General features: G+C 56.0%; 2 protein-coding genes across 2 annotated transcripts in view; both read right to left on the reverse strand.

Moving 5' to 3' along the window:
• Nucleotides 1–2,308, reverse strand: part of CFAP52 (cilia and flagella associated protein 52) — a 34,254-nt gene extending 31,946 nt beyond the window's left edge. The window contains exons 1-2 of the mRNA XM_064151834.1: nt 2,251–2,308; nt 167–366 (exon numbers count right to left, since the gene is read on the reverse strand). Of these exons, the coding sequence (XP_064007904.1) occupies nt 167–366; nt 2,251–2,308 (258 nt within the window). The remainder of the gene's footprint in view (nt 1–166; nt 367–2,250) is intronic.
• Nucleotides 2,309–6,205: 3,897 nt separating this feature from the next.
• Nucleotides 6,206–16,650, reverse strand: LOC135179721 (TBC1 domain family member 24-like). The gene is made up of 7 exons (XM_064151776.1): nt 16,548–16,650; nt 13,074–14,106; nt 12,628–12,786; nt 10,626–10,689; nt 8,643–8,738; nt 7,719–7,995; nt 6,206–6,421 (listed from the first exon to the last, which is right to left on the reverse strand). The coding sequence occupies exons 1-7, from the start codon at nt 16,648–16,650 to the stop codon at nt 6,276–6,278; spliced, it is 1,878 nt and encodes a 625-aa protein (XP_064007846.1). The 3' UTR covers nt 6,206–6,275.
• Nucleotides 16,651–19,383: the final 2,733 nt, after the last annotated feature.

Consider the following 19,383-nt stretch of genomic DNA (forward strand, 5'->3'; position numbering starts at 1 on the left):
CTGTCCAGAGAGGCTGTGGAGTCTCCTTCATAACCTACCTGGACATGTTCCTGTCTGACCTGCCCTGGCAGGGGGGTGGAACTGGATGATCTTTCAAGGTCCCTTCCAACCCCTAATGTTCTGTGATCCTATGAATATTAGCAGTTAAAACCAGAACTTCATTCACCTTGAAGCCCAAGAAAGTGACTTGTCCAGAAGCAACATAGGTCCCATTCCTGGACACGACAACGCAGGAGACATTATTGGTGTGGCCATGCAGGAAGGTCTGCTTCTTACTGTCCAGCTCTTGAATGACCACAGTGCAGCCCAAGGGATAGAGCACATGCCTCTTATCAGGGTGGCAGATGAGGCCACAGGGTATGTGTCCTGAAAGAGAAAGGAATGAAGGACCTTGAGCCAGTCCAAGAAGGCCACCAGCATCCCAGCCTGGATCAGCAATGGTGCAGCCAGCAGGAGCGGGGCAGGGATTGCCTCCCTGTACTCAGCCACAGCTTGAGTACTGCATTCAGCTTTGGGGCCCTCCCTCCAAGAAAGACATTGAGGGGCTGGAGCAGGTCCAGAGAAGAGCAGCAAAGCTGGGGAAGGGTCTGGAGGACAGGGCTGGAGAGGAGCAGCTGAGAGAACTGGTGGTGTTTAGTGTGGAGAAGCAGAGGCTGAGGGGAGACCTCCCTTAGAGGAAGCTGGATTGAGGTGGAAATTGGTCTCTTCTCCCTAGTGTCAGGTGATAGAAGGAGAGGAAATGGCTTGAGATTGTGCCAGGGAAGGGTTAGGTTGGAGATGAGGAAAAATTTCTTCCTTGAAAGGGTTCTCAAAGACTGGAACAGGCTGCCCTCAGAGGTGTTTGAATCCTTGGAGGTGTTTCTAAGATGTGTAGTTGTGGTGCTGAGGGACAGGGCTTAGCACCAGCCTCGGCAGAAGTTAGAGAATGGTTGGACTTGATGGTTTTCAAGGGCTTTTCCAATGAAAACAAGTCTATGACTCTATGATCTGCTGGCTGGGGGCTGTAGACATATTCTTCTTGCCTACCTGCCTTTCTGGAGGGTGCAGTTTCAGGAGCACACTGAGCTCTCCACCTTGCTTTTTGCACTCCCTGAGATCTTTGCTCCCCAGGGTGTCACAGAATCCCAGCAGGGTGGGATTTGGAAGGGATCCCTGGAGATTATCCAGTCCAACCTCCCCTTAAAGCAAGGGCACCCACAGCAGATCATAATGTCCAGGTGGGTTTGAAATCTCCCCAGAGGAGACTCCACAACCTCTCTAGGCAGCTTTTCCAGTCCCCAGAAGTCTGTCCAGAAGAACAGGCCCATGCAACCCCTCTACACATCTTGGACCATCCTGGGCTTTCTCTGTGGTACCAGGAGGTTGAACTGGCCCTTTGCACAGAGGGTTTTCCAGCAGCACCTGCTGAGTTATGGAGCCCACATTGTCATGCCATGGCTCAAAATAGCTGCAAGGCTCCCAGTACCCTGAGAAGGTGGTCAGCTGGAGAAGTCCCTGTGCCTGCCCCGTCCCTGTGGGTCACTGGAGGGCTTAGGGCAGTGTTTGCTGGGTTTGCTTTGCCATGAAACTCTTCTCATTCTCATAAGAAGGGAAATCAGCAAAACCACTTTCAAAGTAAATCCCACTGCTCCACCACACTTTCCCTGCTCTCAGCTCTGTCCCTCGGGATGCCAGGCATGGGGAGCACAGGGAGGTGGGAGGAAGGGGCAGGAACAGCCCCACACTGCTCCCAGCCCACCCCACAGCACCATGGCATGGCTGAGACCCGTGCCTGCCCCACACCTCCCCCTCTGGTGGCCTGCCCTCCCCTCAGCCTCTTCTCTGGCAACCTGTGCCCCTCAGCCGCCCCTGCGGTGCCCTCACACTCTGCCTTCATCTCCCATTACCCCACCCAGAGCTCCTGCCTGGCCCTGTAATTCCCCAGACTCCCTCAGGGGTCCCTTCCAGTGACACAGACCCCCAGACCTGTCCCCAGCAGTGCCCTAGACCCTCTCAGCTGCCCCTAAGGTGCCTCAGCCCCCTTAGCTGCCTCTCATGGTGCCCCTATACTGCACTTCTACTCTCCTCATGGTGCCCCAGAGCCTCGCTTCTACCCCTGTGGTGCCCGAAACCCTCTCACTTGTCCTCCATGGTTCCCCAGACCCTCTCTGGGTACTTCTGTGATGTTCCAGACTCCTCTCAGTTGCCCACTCCAGTGCCCCAGAGCCCCTCAGTTACCGCTGTGGCGCCCCCAGCCCCTGCCCGCGGTACCGTTGTAGCCGATGGCCGCCAGCAACTGCAGCTGCCCCGCTCCGGCCTGCGCCGCCATGGCTGGGCACGCGTCGCTGTGGCAACCGCTGCCGCGCCCGGCCGGCAGGGGGCGCTGCCTGCCCGCGGCTGCTGCCTGCCCGCGGCTGCTGCCTGCCCGCGGCTGCTGCCTGCCCGCCCGCGGCCGCTGCCTGCCCGCGGCCTCTGCCTGCCTGCCCGCGGCCGCTGCCTGCCTGCCCGCGGCCGCTGCCTGCCTGCCCGCGGCTGCTGCCTGCCCGCGGCTGCTGCCTGCCCACGGCTACTGCCTGCCTGCGGCTGCTGCCTGCAGGCGGCTCCGGGCTGGGGCAGGGCCAGCGGATGGCAGCACCGCGGACTGAAACACAACATCCTCTGGGCTGGGAGGGACCTTCAATGTCATCAGCTCCAACCGCTAACCCAGCACTGCCAGGGCACCACTAAACTGTGTTCCTCAGCACCACATCTGCACAGCTTTGAAACCCCTTCAGGGGTGGAGACTCCATCACTGCCTTGAGCAGCACCAGACCAGGCCTTGACAACCCTCAGGGGGATGAAATTGTTCCTCATATCCAACCTAAACCTTCTCTGGTACAACCTGAGGCCGTTTCCTCTTGCTCTATCTTGTTCCTTGTGAGATGAGGCCAACCCCCAGCTGGCTCCAACCTCCTTTCAGGGAGCTGTAGAGAATCATAGAATCATGGAATCATAGAATCAGCCAGGTTGGAAGAGACCTCCAAGATCATCCAGTCCAACCTATCCCCCAGCCCTGTCTAGTCAACCAGACCATGGCACCGAGTGCCTCATCCAGGCTTTTCTTGAAGACCTCAAGGGACAGTGCCAAGGAGGTCTCCTCTCAGCCTCTGCTTCTCCACACTGCACACCACACCCCCAGCTCTCTCAGCTGCTCCTCCCCAGCCCTGTCCTCCAGACCCTTCCCCAGGTTTGTTACCCTTCTCTGGACCTGCTCCAGCCCCTCAATGTCCTTCTTGGAGTGAGGGTCCCAAAACTGAGCCCAGTACTCAAGGTGCAGCTGAGTACAGGGGGGCAATCCCTGCCCTGCTCCTGCTGGCCACAACGTTTCTGATCTAAGCCAGGACGCTGGTGGCCTTCTTGGCCACCTGGGCACACTCACTGGCTCATGTTCGGCTGCTCCCAGCTGGCCCCCCCAAGGTTCTTTTCCACCTGGCAGTTTCCAGCCACTCTGCCCCGAGCCTGGAATGTTCCTGGGGTTGTTGTGCTCCAGGTGCACCACCAGCAATTGGCCTTGCTGAACCTCAGTCCACCAGCATCAACCTGGCATCTATCCTGCCTGGCCAGATGGCTCTGCAGACCCTTCCTTCCCTCCAGCAGACCAGCACTGCCACCCTACTTGGCGTAGTCTGCAATTACAGGAAAGAATGGCTCCATCCAGATAAGAATGGGTAGCAGGACTCAAACATAGCGAGGTGATGCAGACACAGGCTCAGCCATTGCCCACCTGGGCTCCCAGGGAGGGATCTGAGCCAGACTGGAGCATCAGCCATGGCTGGTACTGGCTGTCAGCCCTCCCTGGTCCCATCTTCCCTGGGCCTCCCAGAGCCATCAGAGCAACAGTTTGCTGTCTGCTGATCCTGCTGCAGTCAAGTGACAGTACAGCACAGATGAAAAAGCTCTTCACATCCTGCTGTACATTCCCTCAGCCTCCTGATCCCATTCCATCTCCAGCTCGGTTTGGGGGCTGTTGTTTTTATGCTCCAAGAGTTTTGAACTTTATTCAGCAATGGCTTAAAGTGTAAGAAAAAAGGACTGAAGCCTCCCTTTAGGAAGTGGCAGAGGCACTCATCAGATGAGGGCAGTGAACGCAGCCAGCACGCTGCCATCCATTCTGATTCAGGGCTGTGAGCAGTGGCTGCATGGGCACACGATGTGTACAGCCCCAAAGGGACTCTGCCACCACACTGCAGACATCCACAGCCTGCACCACACAGCCCTGGGCTCTGCTGCTGCAGTGCCTTAAACAGGGCTTGCTTGCCCTTGACAAGGAAGTGCCTTGAAGACGGTAAGAGCCCAGGCTGGGTTGCTAAAGCAGTGCTTAGCATTTCCAGGCATCTCATGCACCCTGCACATCTCTGGGTGGAGAGGAAAAGCAGACAAGGGGGAAGGTTGAGGAAAAGCTGGACATGAGTTGGCACTGTGAACTGCCAGCCCAGTCCCAGCCCCATCCTGGGCTGATGCCCAGCAGCATGGGCAGGGAGGGAATTCTGCCCCTCTGCTGTACTCTGCTGAGACTCCCCCTGCAGTGCTGGAGCAGCTCGGGAGTCCTTAGCACAGACAGGGACCTGTTGGAGTGTCACAGCAATGCTACCAGGGTTGGAAGCCCTCTGCTGTGAGGCCAGGCTGGGAGAGTTTGGCTTGTTAAGGATGGGGAAGAGAAAGCTCCAGGGAGACCTTTTGGTGGCCTTACAGTGGTTCAGGAGGCTGATCAGAAAGCTGGGGACAGACTTCTGAGCAGGGCCTGTTGTGCCAGGATGAGGGGTGATAGTTTGAAACTGCACAAGGGAGATTGAGACTAGAGAGAAGGAAGAAATGTTTGACCCTGAGGGTGGTGAGACCCTGTGCCAAGTTGCCCAGAGAGGTGGGAGCTAGCCCATGGTTGGCACCGTTGCAAGTCAGGTTGTTTGGTGCTATAAGCAACCTGCTCTAGTTGCAGATGTCCCTGCTCACTGCAGGGGAGTTGGATTGGATGAGCTTTCAAGGCCCTTCCAACCTAAGCTGTTCTGTGATTCTGTGATGGGACTCCCGTGGGAAACATTGAGCTGTCAAGGAAGTCAGTGCATGACCACAGAAAGGAAGAAATACCGAGGACACCCTAGCAGAGCTTTTTAATTGAAGGGTAAGAGTACTCCTGTGGTGTCCTTTCGTTTCAGCTCTGTGGGTGAAGAAGGCAGGGCATGGAAGGCTGTATCTCATCTCCTCATCTTCTCTGGATACCCTCTGCAGGCTACAAGCAGTTCCTAGGCCTGCCCCATAACTGGCACTGTGTGAACTTGCTGCTCCTGCCCATGTCCTGCTGCCACAGCAGGCAGCAGGCACCAAGGCAGCAACAGCTCCTGCTCCGAATAGCTCAAAATACATGAAAGAGAAAACCACAAGTGGAAAATATATTTGGACACGGGAGAAGTTCTCATCCTGCAGCCAGGATGATGTGGATTTGGTCCCCTCCTGGTGAGGGGCTACATTTCATGTTCTAAAATGAACATCCCCCGTTGTTCTCCCTACAGGGAGCCAGGGCAGGGTGGCTGAAGCTGGTAAGTGTTCACTGCTGCCTGTCCTACATCAGCACTTGTGGTGAGTGCAGATCTTCAGTTGAACACAAAAATGAGAAGGCAGGGACACAGCTGGGGGTTCCTGGCTGCTGGTGCACAGACACCAGGTAGGACTTTGCTGATCAGCGGGACAGAAAGTCTCTCATGCTGTGCTGGGTGGTGATCAGTGCCTGGTCCTGGGGCAGTCCTGGTAACCCCCAGCAGCCACAGGATTCTGCAAATGGCCTGAAGGGTGGTGCTGGGCTTGGGGCCACAGGAAACAGGGGCTGAGAGCATTTCTGGAGAGCTTTGTACTTTTGTGCTGGGCTTAGCCTAGGCTCCAAATCCCACAGCCTGTGCTGTGGTGCCACTGCTTTGCCTGCTGAGCCCCAAAGCTGCAAACCTTCCAGGAAGGTGTGAGAAACACCAGCCTGGCACACATCCTCTCCAGCATGCTAAACCTGTGCAGATTGAGTGGAGTGAGCTGGATGTGAACCGTGGGAAGGGACCTCAAATGTCCCACTCAGTGCCCACAGTCCCATTCCTGGTACAGCATTACCCTCTCCATACCACCATGGTGGCTGACTGTGGAGGGGAGGGTGGCAAGCAGAGGTGCCTGTGGCACTGCTGGCAGGGACTGCAGCAGGCAGGCCAGGGTGCTGGCCAGCAGAGTAAGGGGTCCCCTGCTCCATGGGTAGCATGGCAAGGGGCTGCCTCCCCTGGGACCTAGGAGTTCTGAACGCCCCACACTTCCAAGAGCTGCACCTTGAAGTTCTCCTGGCAGAGCGGAGGATTGTCGAAGGTCTCACAGTGCTCCGTGCGGCCCCAGAGCAGGTTGGCATCAAGGGACAGAGCTTGGCCTCCCCCTCCACCTGCAAAAGCAAGCAAGGTGGTTGAGATGTACTCTCCACACCCAGGCAGGGGCACTAGCCCAGCCAATGAGGCCTCTCAGGACTGTGCCCATCTCTCAGCTTTTTGTCTTTTGCCCATGACAGAGCTGGGCTGGGGCTGCCCTGAGATGCCCTCTTTGCCACTCAGGATGGCAGAGGTGCCAGAAAGCTCTCTGCTGGGCAGACAGTGTGAAAGGTTGCCTTGACAGCACAAGCTGAATTATTAAACTGCTTGGAGAGCTGAAGAACAATGAAAGCTCCTTTTGTCCCTGCAGCCAGGCTTGCCCTGAGCCTTCTCCTAAGGGCTAGAAGGGAGGCAGAGGCATTTCTCTCTTGCTTTGGTGGGGAAGCAATGGTGAGGCACAAAGATCCAACCCCCATGCCCAAGCCTGACCCAGCAGCTGGCCTGTCTGCTCTGGGTGACCATGCTTGGCCTTTCCTTGGGCTGATCCCCACCTACATCTCCTCTCCATCCCACACCAAGTGGAGGGAAGGGGCTGGGAGAGGACACACCAGCGCCAAGCGTGCAAACCTCACCTGGAAGATTGGGCTGTCAGAGGCCCTCTGGGGCTCTCAGAGGGAACATCCTTGTGCAGCTTTGCACTCTCCTGCTAACTCACAGTATCACAGTATCACAGTATCAACAAGGTTGGAAGAGACCTCATAGATCATCAGGTCCAACCCTTTACCACAGAACTCAAGGCTAGACCATGGCACTGAGTGCCATGTCCAATCTTGCCTTGAACAGCTCCAGGGACGGTGAGGAAGAGGAGCCTGGGGAAGAGGAGGCTCAGGGGAGACCTCACTGCTCACTGCAGCTACCTGAAAGGAGGCTGTAGCCAGGTGGGGTTGGTCTCTTTTCCCAGGCACCCAGGGACAGAACAAGAGGACACAGCCTCAAGCTGTGCCAGGGCAGGTTTAGGATGGACATTAGGAAGAAATTCTTCACAGCAAAAGTGATTGGCATTGGAATGGGCTGCCTGGGGAGGTGTGGAGTCTCCATCCCTGGAGGTGTTTAAGAGGAGACTGGATGAGGCACTTAGTGCCATGGGTTAGTTAATTAGAAGGGTTAGGTGATAGGCTGGACTGGATGATCCTAGAGGTCTATTCCAACCTGGTTAATCCTGTGATTCTGTGACCTCATCTTCCCTGGCTTTAAATCACTTCCCTAAACCAGAAGGTCTTTGCCTCCACAGGCAGCTCAGAATTCCTCCAGGAGCAGACCCCCTGTCCAAGCAGCAGTGTGGCAGCAGGTGGGTGCCTGCTGCTCGGCAATTACCAATGACGATCCCCTCCCGAGAGCCGGACATGAACATGGAGGCTGTTTTGGAAGGCAGGAGGAAGTGCCTGATGGCCAGGAAGGGGGAGAGGCGACCTTTCCTCTGCGGCGTGGGCACGATGAGGTGGTTGGAGCTGCTGCCACGGCCCTCCGGGGACGAGCTGAGGAGGGCTGAGGGAGAGGGGGAAGGCGACCGCTGGCGTGAGCGGGGCACAGCTTTGGCCAGCTCCGGCTTCTTGATGAACACCCACTCGTACCTCTCGGTCTTGGGGCGCACCTGGGAAGCAGGAGAAAGGTGGTGAGCCCTGGCCCTTGGGCCATCTGCTGCATTGCTGGGGAGAGGTGGTGCCAAATGCTGTGTGCTAGGCTCAGACCTGGAGCAGGGAAGTGACAAGGTGTCCAGCAATGCCAGGGTTGCTCTAGAGGTGCCTGTGGCTGAGAAGCTGGTTTTGTCTTCCCCTGTCACTGCCCAAGATAGGCAAACCTGCACTGCCCATGTTACTGAGTGGGCGCTGGATGGATGCTGGTGGGATACTGAATGGATGCTGGACTTTGCCTATAGGGTCTCTTGGACCAGCGCAGCCTGTTCCTTACAGAGGAACACCAGGGATGACTTGGGAATGCTCCATCCAGGAGCAGACCTGAGCAAACAGGGGAGAAACCAGTCTTGTCACACACACTGCCCCATGGTGTCCAGAGAGAATGATCCAGCCCTCATCCAAGGTTTCCACACCTTGCCTTGGGGGCTTGAAGCAAGCCAAGGCAGGAGCTTGCTCTGCATTTGCAACTTCTGCTGCTGCCTCCTGCAGAGCTAAGGAGCAGCAGGGAAGCCGTGGGAAGAAAGCAACTTGGTCCACCAAGGTTGTCAGGGTGGTATGAACAGACAAACCATAAGTGCCAATGCAGAAGAGAAAGGTGACTTACGGTGAACACAAAGCACTCCCCTGTCCCGAAAAAGCCTGATGTTGCTCCGCTCTTTTTCCTTTCACTCCAGTCAGAGGAGAGAAATGCCCCACACACCTTTGGGAGAGAGCACAGGGAGTTGTCAGCTGGGGCTGGAGCAAGCCCTGGAAGCCTGGGCCATTGGAGGGGTCTTCAGGAGGGTCAGGGTCCTGTGAGGTCCCCAGGGGAAGTAGAGAGCCACATTCTGCTGCCCCAGCTGCATCTGCACTGAGTGGTCACTGCTGCTGAGTCTACTCAGAGAATCATAGAATGGGTTAGGTTGGAAGGGACATTGAAGATCAGCCAGTTCCAACCCCACTGCAACGGGCAGGGACAGCTCCCACTAGCTCAGGTTGCTCAATGCCTCATCCAACCTGGCCTTCAATACTTGCAGGGAGGTGACATCCACAACTTCCCAGGGCAACCTGTGCTAGTGTCTCAGCACCCCCACTGTGAAAAACATCTTCCTAATTTCCAGTCTAAATCTCCTCTCTTCCATCTTACAGCCACTCTTGGTCCTAACTCTGAAAGCTCTTGTCAAAAGTCCCTCCCCAAATCCCAGTTTCAACTCAGGGTTAGGGTGCAGCTTCAGTGCCTAACCTGGGGCTCTGGAAGATTTGGGGGTTGCTTTCTGGCAGCAGAGGTGGTTGCAGTGAGCTGAGTGCTGGTTTATAGACTCATGGGCTCATAGGGTGGTTTAGGTCAGAAGGGGCCTTAAACTCCAGTTCCAACTCCCCTGCCATGAGCAGGGACCCCTCCCACTAGCCCAGGTTGCTTAAGACCTCATCTAACCCGGCCTTGAACACCTCCAGGAAGGGGGCATCCACAAGCTCCCTGGGCAACCTGTGCCAGTGATCAAGCAAGGCTGGTCTGGCTGTGCCTGTGTGTTCCTGGTCTGAGTCGGGGAGCAGGAGCTGTGTCTCACATCCCCCAGCCTAATCCATCTCCCAGACATGCAGAGGAGTAACTGTGTCTAGGAGTCCTTGTCCTCAGCTGGCCTCTGGACAGTGGCAAGGTGGTCTCCTGTTGTATGAGTCTTTAGAGGAGATGTGTTTGAAGTGACAAAGCCTCAGAGAACACTGGTTTGTTTGGTTTTATTCCTGCCTGCAAGGCTTTTAGCCAGTCTCAGGAATTCTTCTAGCCTGACTCTGGTGTGAACGTCCTTGACTTGACCAGGGCTGGAAGGGACCTGCTGAGAGGTGGGAACTTGTGCCTGTCCTTGGTACTAGCTAAGGAACAAAATGAGCTAAAACGTGTAGGAAGTGAGGTTTTAAAAGTCACCTTCCCTTGTCTGGACAAGGCCCTCAGGGGTAGCAGGGTGTTTATTTCCCCACCACGCTGGAGTGTCAGGCTGGGGAAATCAGGGCTGCTAAGTCAATAAAGCTTTGGGATGCCTGAGCAATTTCCAGGACTTGCTTCTGCTGTTAGATGAAGAGTGGAGAGATAAAAGAGGGGGTGGTGAGCTACACTCCGTCCCCAGGAAGAGGTTTCTGCAGCTATTTCATGGCTTTGAGATACGCTAGGAGCTGTCCTTATTTCTCCTCCGGTTCCCTTGTGTGGCTGCTCTCGCAGTCAGGGAGACATCATCCTGGCATTTAACGCACTGAAAGCGAGCCCTGGCCCAGGCAGAGCATCTGCTGACTCTGGGGAAAGTCTGCTTGGCAAGGACTTCGTGATTTAGGTTGTGTTTGCAGTAAAAAAAGATACCCAAAACCTGCCTCCACCTCACTGCCTCCTCCTCTGCTTCCCTCAGCAGCACCTTTTAGACCAGCCTGTGTCTAGGATGGCTCTGGGTGTTGCTGAGGCAGTTTGTTCTCTGCTGGGAGCTTGGACAGACTGCAGGGCAGGGCAGGAGAGACCACACAGCTCCATGGCTTCTCCAAGAGGTGCTAGGGAGCCCAAGCACTCCATCCCCTTCCCCACCTCAGCAGCCACTGGAAAATTCTCTGGCTGGGAGATACTCACCTCCCCCTCTGTTGTTTTTATGAGCAGCACTGTTGGTTCATAGCCTTCACAGCGTGTGTAGAACCTGAGGAGATAGACAAGGAGGCTGGTGGGCAGGAGGTTGAGACTCAAGAGCAGTGTGGCACACTAGAAGCCCAGGGTGTGCAGCAAGCAGAAGGCTGTAAAGGACAGTGGAGAGTAGTGGCAGCTCTTCTCAGCTTATTGCCATGCAGGCAGCTGGTCAAGGGAGCTTGTGGAAGGACAGCAGCAGAAACCCATCATCATGTAGCTCGAGCAGCTTCAGTGTGCAGGAACAGGGAGGAGCTGGCTCATAGGGCCTCTCAAGTCATCATTTTTGCTTGGTGAAGCAGGTAATAGCTCAGAAAAATCCAGAGACTAAATCCTCCCACCCTTCCCTTGGGCACCAGGCTGGGAGGATGCTTCATGGGGGGAGTTTCCCAAACGAGTTTGTTTTTAATTTGGCTGTGTTTCATCTTCTGGGCTCTGCTGCCTTAGAAAGGTGCAGGATGGGGCTGCACCAATGTGCCACGGGCTCCTGGTGGGCTCTCCTGGGCTGGGGGAGCACATTTGTGGTGCTAATGAAGGCACTGCCATCAGCACCCCTCTTTTAAACACTGGAGAACTGGGGTGGCCTGGGCAGCTCCCAGCCTCTGATGGCCAGCATTCCTGAGAAATGCCCCAGCCCTGAGTGTTGTGGGGATGTCCTTGCTTTCCCCTGCAGTCTTCACTCTATGGCCATGGCAGCAGGTGTCACCAGCCACAAGGCTGTCTGCAGCCCCAACACTGCTCTGTCTACTGCAGTTTTGGGCATCACCCTTGACACTTGGGCTCTCTTAACTTGCATTTAGAGGGGCTGATGTCTTCCCCATCACAAGATGTATCCATGTGCCCTGCTCAGAGAGTGTAACCTTCCAGCTTGACATCACAGAACCACAGAATGTCAGAGGCTGGAAGGGACCTCAAAAGCTCACCCAGTTCAACCCCCTGCAGAGCAGGATCACCTAGAGCAGATCACACTGGATCACATACAGGCAGGTCTTGACTATCTCCAGAGTGGCAGGCTCTACAAGTCCCCTGGGCAGCCTGTTCCAGTGTTCTGTCACCTTCACAGTGAAGAAATTTTTCCTCATGTTTCCATGGAAGTTCCTATGCCTCAGCTTCCACCATTGCCCCTTGTCCTGTCACTGGGCATCACCCACCAGGGTTTAGCTCCATCCTCTGGGCTCTCACCCTTTACAGATGTATAAACATGAATGAGGGCAACCTTCAGTCTCCTTCTTTCCAAACTAAAGACCTTCTTGCTCCTACAGAGGAACAGGTTTGTGTTTTCTGCCTGAAAACGTTCACAGAAAGGCATCCTCAGCCCACTTCAAAGCCTTGTGCTGCCTCGTGGTGTGAAAAGTCAATGCTGAACTCATTTTCCAGCTCACTTTTGGGCTGCAGCACTGAGAGCAGCATCCAGAAGCTGCCCTGTGCTCCATGTTGCTGGGGGGGAGCTGGAGCCTGGGGGATGGTGCATGGGCTGGGGCAGCATGCCCAGAACAGCGTGGTGCTTGTGGGCATCCCCAGGCAGCACATCTGTCTGGCTCAGTGTTCTCCATGCAGTGCTGAGTTGCTGACTGACATCTGAATGAGCCTCAGCCCTCTCTCCAGCAGCCAGCACAGGCCCAAACATGCAGGATCTTGACTCAAGCCCAAGAGAGTCCCTGGAAGACCTCAGATGTACTCCACAGTCATTGCACATTGGTTCTTTCTACATCACCCACCTCTACCCACAGTATCACAGTACCACAGTATCATCAGGGTTGGAAGAGACCTCACAGATCATCAAGTCCAACCCTTTACCACAGAGCTCAAGGCTAGACCATGGCACCAAGTGCCACGTCCAATCTTGCCTTGAACAGCTCTAGGGACAGCGACTCCACCACCTCCCCGGGCAGCCCATTCCAGTGTTCTGAGCCTGACCCATCTGACCCAACCTAACGTGCAGGTGATGCTTTACCTCTGCAAGCTGCACCCATCTTCAGAAGTGGAGAAGAGCAGCAGTGGTGGGAAGAGGGAGAAGCGCTCAGGGATCCAGGACCAGATGATGCGCATCTCCTGAGCCGTTACAGTGCTGGAGCTGAAGTTCTGCATGTCCACAGCTAAGTGGAAGGACTGCCTGCAGGAGAGAGGACATCCTTTACTGCCAAGCTAGGGTGCCTATCTGCTTTTAGGGGTGCAGCCCCCATACCTCAGGTTCTGCCATGTTCGCATCGTGAGCTTTGTGTTGGCACGACTAGCTCAAATTGCACAGTGACATCTAACAGGGCCCCCTTGCCCAGCTGAGGTACCAGCATAACCAAAGCTGTGGGAGATACCTGAAGCTCCCTTCATGTTGTGTCTCCACTGCAACTCGTATTTTCTCTCCTTAGCCTCGAGAACTGGCAAACAGAGAGGTGCCCTTACCTGCTCTGCACCATGGTTATGCCTCTCTCCATGAGCGCCTTCCTGTTGGCCATCTGGAGCAGCCAGATCTCCTTGCGGGAGAACAGCCGGATGCTGAAGGCTCTCTCGAGGAGTTTGTCCACACTCACGTGGTCAGCAATGTTCTGCACAAAAGCCTGCAGGTCTGCCTTGATATCAGTCCCCTCCTGCTCCGAGGAGGTCACCGAGAGCCTGTACTGCTTCAGCAAGGCCAGAGCGATGCGGTACAGGACCTTCTGCCCCTCCAGCAGGTAGACGTCAAAGACGCGGATGGCATAGCTGAAGGGGAGGTCGTGGAAGAGCCATGACAACCACTCAGAGTAGACCTCAAAGATGTTCTCGGAGGCACTGGCTATGAGTTTGTGAGCTGCTGGGCAGTGCTTGTTGGCCAGATCCCCAAAAGTCATGGAGGAGGCCTGGTGGGCCAGGAAGGACTGGTCGATGTAGCTGGTGTGGGGAGCGTTGCTGCCGATGAGGCGAGAGATGTTCTCGAAGCACTGAGCTTCGTCTTTGCTGTAGTGCAGCAGCAGAGCCACCAGAGAGGGGAGGGTTGGGCTGTAGGTGATGTCAGGGAAAAGGTGGCCGACACAGATGAGGATCTTCTTCAGGGCGGTGACCCCCTCCAGGCTGAGGCAGTAGGTCGGCATGGAGCATGCCTCCAGGAAGTCGGGCAGGGGGTGGGAGCTGACGCTCAGCTCCCCGAAGAGCCGGCTGGCCACATCCCTGTAGACAGCAGCGTCCGGGGTGACGAGCCGGCAGCTGACCTGCTGGATCAGCTGGTGGTACACCTGAGCTCTCAAAGAGCGGCTGGCTGCCCAGTAGCCTTCTCTTGCCAACTTCTTCAGCTCCTTCAAGGGCCTGCTGAGGATGTCTCCAGAGATAGGTGCCTCTTGCTCCAGGTCTGGCATCTTGTCGCAGTCCACAAACTGTCCACAGCCCACACAAGAGGAGGCATCAATGTCCCAGGTGTCAGTCTCCGAGGTGATCACCACAGTGACTGGAGAGCCAAACATTTCTGCAGGACAAAGACCTTCTGTTCAATACGATTCTGTGCCCCAGCTGGTGGTGCTTCAGCCCAGCTGGCAACACTTTGAGGCTTTTGGTATTCAGTAGTTACTTTCCCCCCTGCAGAGGGAAGGTTAGCAGGAGGCTTTGCCAGGCTGGAGCTCCTCACTTCACCCTCATCTGCTCAGATAAGCTCAGAGCCCAGGTGAAACTGCTCTCCAGGGGCTCACAGAAGTGTGTGGCTAGGTAGCACTTGGGTGTCAGGGGTGCTTCTCCACACACGAGGGGCTTTGCACCCTTTAAAAAGCTTCTAACTTCCCAGCCCATGATCTGCTGAGATGGAGGTGCAGAGAGCAGGGACACTGTCCCTGTCCCCTGCAGGTGACCATGAGACAGCAGCATCACTTGGCAGAGGATAATGGACAGCTTAGTCTCAGCCCAGCTTTGCAAGAGTAAGGAGGGACCTCAAGGCAGTAGGGGCCCAAGTGATGTCAGCATGGCCAAGAGGGACCATTTGAATCACATTCCCTTCCATGGGGAAGAGAGCAGGGAAGGAGGCAATGACCTATCTGGGTCTGGCAGCCCACGACCAGGCTGCTGCGAGCCCAGGTGGAGAGGGCAAAGCTGGCCTCAAGTGTTTGTTCTTCCTCTTGCTGCTGCCTGCCAAAGTCTCCTGAAGTGGTCTCCCAACAGCTCCAGTCTCTCAGGTGCCACAGATTCCAATTCTATAATCATGGATTTGTGTTAGTTGGAAAAGACCTGTAGGGTCATCCAGCCCAATCTGTTAACCCAGCACTGCCAGGTCTCCACTAAACCATGCCCCTCTGCACCACATCTCCACAGCTTTGAAGCCTCTCTAGAGATGGGGACTCCACCACTTCCTGGGCAACCTGCTAGACAGCTTGGCAACCCTTTGAGGGAAGAAGTTGTTCCTCATGTCCAAACTAAACCTCCCCTGGCACATCTCATCCTGTCACCTGATACTAGGGAGACCCCCACCTCACTGCAACCTCCTTTCAGGGAGCTGTGGAGAGCAATGTGGTCTCCTCTCAGCCTCCTCTTCTCCAGACTAAACAGTCCCCGCTTCCCAGCCCTGTTCTCCAGATGCTTCCCCAGCCTTGTTGCCCTTCTCTGGACATGCTCCACCCTCTCAATGTCTTTTTGGAGCGAGAGGCAAAGAAAGTGCAAGAAGATGCTACAGTGAGAGGGGCTTGCCTAGTGTGAGAAGGCTGATCTGCGAGGTGCCAAAGTGTCCTCACTTCCCACATGAGATCATATCATTGGGAAGCATCTGGGAAACCCTTTGGAGACAGCAGGTCCCCGGGGGACCCTCGGGGTTGGCTTCCGCAGACAGCAGCGTGGCAGGGCTGTGGCAGCGGCAGCCTGGGCTGGAAGAGCAGGGTTTGAGCTCCTCCTAGAGAGACGCCAGAGGCATTTCCAGGGGGCTGCAGCAGCGCTCAGCTCCTAACCCTCACCAGCAGACGGGAGCTGCCTCTGCCTGGGCCAGTTCTGCTGGGCAGTGATTAATTGGCAAGGGTAAGCCAACTAGTGCAAGCTAATTCCCTGCTATATTTATCTTGGATGCACTCAGCAGACCCGGGTAGTCCCGAGTGGATTTGCGCTGAGCCGAACGTCTCTGCCTGACCCCACGGGAAGATGGGGGACAGGATGGTCCTGGCCCTGTGCTGTGTGCCCCGTGGTGGCTGGCTGCCCAGGCTGCTCTCAGGCTGGGCTCACTGCTCAGGTTCGGCCAAACCAGCAGATCAGGTTCAGCTCTGCATCATGGAAAGAGCAACGCTTCAGCTGCTTGCTCAGCTTTGAAGACAGAGACCTTGACGACAGCCAGGCAAGCTCTGGCCACAGGAACCAGGCTCAGACGGACACTAGGGTTGAAGCAGGGCTGTTTGTATGGCCAAAGTCCCCAAATTCACCTTGTCCTTGTGGCTGGCATCATCACAACAATGTGACCCTGCCTGCAGTGCTGAGGAGCATCAGTCCAAGACCAATCAGCTGCTGGTGTCCGAGCCCAGGGTGCTGGCTGCTGGCTTCAGCTCTGCACACCTTGGGATATGCCAGGGGTGTTGGGGAATCATAGAATGGCTTAGATTGGAAGGGATCCTAAAGGTTATTTACTCCAACCTCCCTGTCATGGGCAGGGACGACTCTCATCTAGACTTGGTTCCTCGAGGCCCTTTCAAGACTCAGAGTCTCTCCAGAGTGTCACCACCCTCGTACCAAAGAACTTCTTGCTAAGATCCAGCCTAACCCTAGTCTCTTGCATCTGTTTCAATCCCTCTTCTGCACTGGCTGCAGCCTCCTGCATCTTCCCTGGTGTGAGACAGAATCACAGAGTCATCAAACTGCTGAGGGTAGAAGAAGAGACCTTTGAGATCATAAAGTCTAATCACTTGTGTGGCTGCTCCCCAGGCATCCCCAGCTGTATGCACTCACCTTGCCCAGTGCCTGTGTTACCATCCTCAGTCGACTCAGCCACAGGGAAGCCACCAGCTGCCCCCCCAGGGGACTGGGGCATGTTGAGCCCCACCTGCAACATCAGCCCGGACTCCACTGCGCCCAGATGTGAGTTTCTCTCTGTCCCCATCACCTGCCCTGACTTTTAAGGCGAGTGCCAGCCCACCTGCCCAGGAGGTTTATTTGGTGTAAACAGAAGCAGGGGTGGAGCAGCTCCTGCACCCACGCTGCCAATTCCTGCCCCAGTGCTGCAAGGAGGCTGGGCAGGGGCTGTAAACTGCCCTGGGCTGAGATAGGCATCAGAGCAGTAACAGGGCCAGCAAATGCTGCTGTGATGTTCCCCAAGGACAACCTTGGCTTTGCCACTCAGGGTGCACTCCCTTCGCCAGCCCCACGGGGCAGGGAGGCTGCCGTGGGCCTGCCCCATCGCCCGTCCTTGAACGAAGGAAGCATCAACAGCCGCTGGGCTCTCAGCCGCTTCGCGCTGGTTGGGTCCCAGGGCAGATGGAGGGAGAAGCACGTCAGCAGCAAGGGACAAAGCAGAGATCGGGGCTGTGAGGACTGAGTTCTGCAACTGCCCTGTGTGCCTTCAGGCGGGCTTTTTGGGATGGGTGTGCCAGGCCTGTGCCAGCTTGGCTGAGAAAAGAGGGGGCCGGAGCCTCAGAGCCTCTCTGCGAGGAGCAAAGGCTAAGGGACTTGGGGCTGTTGAGCCTGCAGAAGGGCAGCCCCAGAAGGGGTCTGAGCAATGCTCAGCAAGAGCTGAAGGAAGGGGGGCAGGAGGATGGGTTCAGACTCTTGTCAGTGGTGCCTAGGGATAGGACAAGGGTGCAAACTGGAAACCAGAAGGTTCCATCTGAACAGGAGGAGAAACCTTGGGGCTCCAAGAGTGTCTCTATTCCACATGACTCATCCAAAGGAGCAGGTGACAACCTCCAGCTCTGCTCCTGTGAGTCTCCACCTCACACTCCACTCTGGTCCTCAGTGCTGAGGGGTCATTTACTCTCTCTCCAACTCAAACCCTTTTGCCCAGATTGCTGCTGCCTTTCCCCAGGACCTTGTTGGGTGCCTTCTCCAGGTTGGCTCTTTCTGGGCCAGTGGAGGTCTTTCTCTGCCAGGGCAAACCAACTCTGAATCCTCGTACGGCCCCTCCAGCTGCTGACCTGCTCCATGTCAGATGCTCTGTGCTGGGAGAAGGCAGTGAATTAGGGATGGCTCCAAATGGATCTTTGCTTCATGCCTTTTTAATGGCCAAAATATGAAATATGCAGAACCTGCTCAGCCTCTGGATGAGCTATGCAGTTGAAGGCCATCAATGTTTCATGCCCACGAGAGGAGCCAGCCCGACTGGCACGTGCAAAGAGGGCTGGTGAGAAGAGCTGTCACCCTGGGGATGGAGCCTGCACCGGGGGCTGCCAGGGCCAGCAGGGCTCCCGGAGCTGTCCCATGCTGCTTCACTTTGTGCCCAGGACACTTCCGGCATGTGGCTGCTCCTCTGTCCACCTCTGGCCACAAACTGCCCCACAAGCAGGAACAGGATGTGTCCCTGCAACGTCCTCTTACCCTGCCCAGCTGCTCTGGGAGCAGTTGTGACATTAAGTGGTACCTGAGAGTGCTCAGAAGCACCTCCCCAAAACAGCCCTGGCAGTGACTTTTCTCCAACAACACTTACTCCTCATTCATTCCACGTGTGGCTCCTCTTGCTATTTGCCAAGGAGCATCACTGTTGGGTCCAAGTGTTTGCCAGGAGCACAAAGGGTGTTGTAGCTGGGTCCAAATGCTCGCCAGGAACATGACAGGCATTGCAGTTGGGTTCAAATGCTCATCAGGAGCACAACAGATGTTGCAGTTGTGCACAAGAGCTCTCCAGGAGTGCAAAGGGTGTCGCAACCAGCTATAAACATACTGATGAGGATGTGCTTGTTGTGAGGGCCACATTATGAGGGCAATAAACCATCACTATCAGTGCCTTGCTGCTGCCTTTTGGGCACCTGCTCATAGCTGCACTGATTTGCGTCACCAGACACACCCAAAAAAACCCCATGAGAGGCCAAATCCTGGTGGATCAGGCATGGGAAAGGCTCTTTGGGCTTGGACGGAGGCTGTTGCAAAAGCAAGAACCTTCAGAGCCAAAATATTGACAGTGTCAACAATCCAGCATCACTCAGCTTCCTGGCAGCCTGCCTCTGCCTCCTGCTGCTGCTGTGGGAGCATGGGAATGAGAGGGATAGGGACGAGTGGGATGGGGATGAAGATGTAGGCAATGGGGATGAAGGGGGTGGAGATTAATGGGATAGAGACGAGTGAGACAGGAATGGAGGGGACAGGGATGAGTGAGACAGGGTTAAGAGGTACAGCAGGAATGGGTGGGATGGGGATGAAGAGGATGGAAATGACAAGGACAGGGATGAGGGAGACAGGGTTGAGTAGGACAGGGACAAAGAGCACAGGGGTGAGTAGAATAAGGATGAAGAAGGCAGGGACAAGTGAATCAGTGATGAGGAGTACAGGGACATTGCTGTGGGCAGGGAAGAGCAGGGGGACACAGTGACTGTAACCTGCAGACTGGCAGGGGTAGGAGGTGAGGCTGAGGGTTCGGAGGAGTGAAGGGACAGCTGAGGTGGGGAAGGCAAAGGCAGAACCAGAGAGAAAAGGTCACGGGGAGGCCGTGGGGCCGGGTGAGACCCGCTCGAGAGGGACAGCCCACGGCGGCATGCAGAGGCGCCCGAGGGCTGCGGGCAGCACCTTGGATGGGGCTTTAGACCTCTTCAGCCGGACGCTACCCTGCTCTCGCTTACAGCTCCCAGCCCCTCGCCCG

This window comes from Pogoniulus pusillus, chromosome 11 (genome assembly GCF_015220805.1).
Source record: "Pogoniulus pusillus isolate bPogPus1 chromosome 11, bPogPus1.pri, whole genome shotgun sequence".
NCBI lineage: Eukaryota > Metazoa > Chordata > Aves > Piciformes > Lybiidae > Pogoniulus > Pogoniulus pusillus.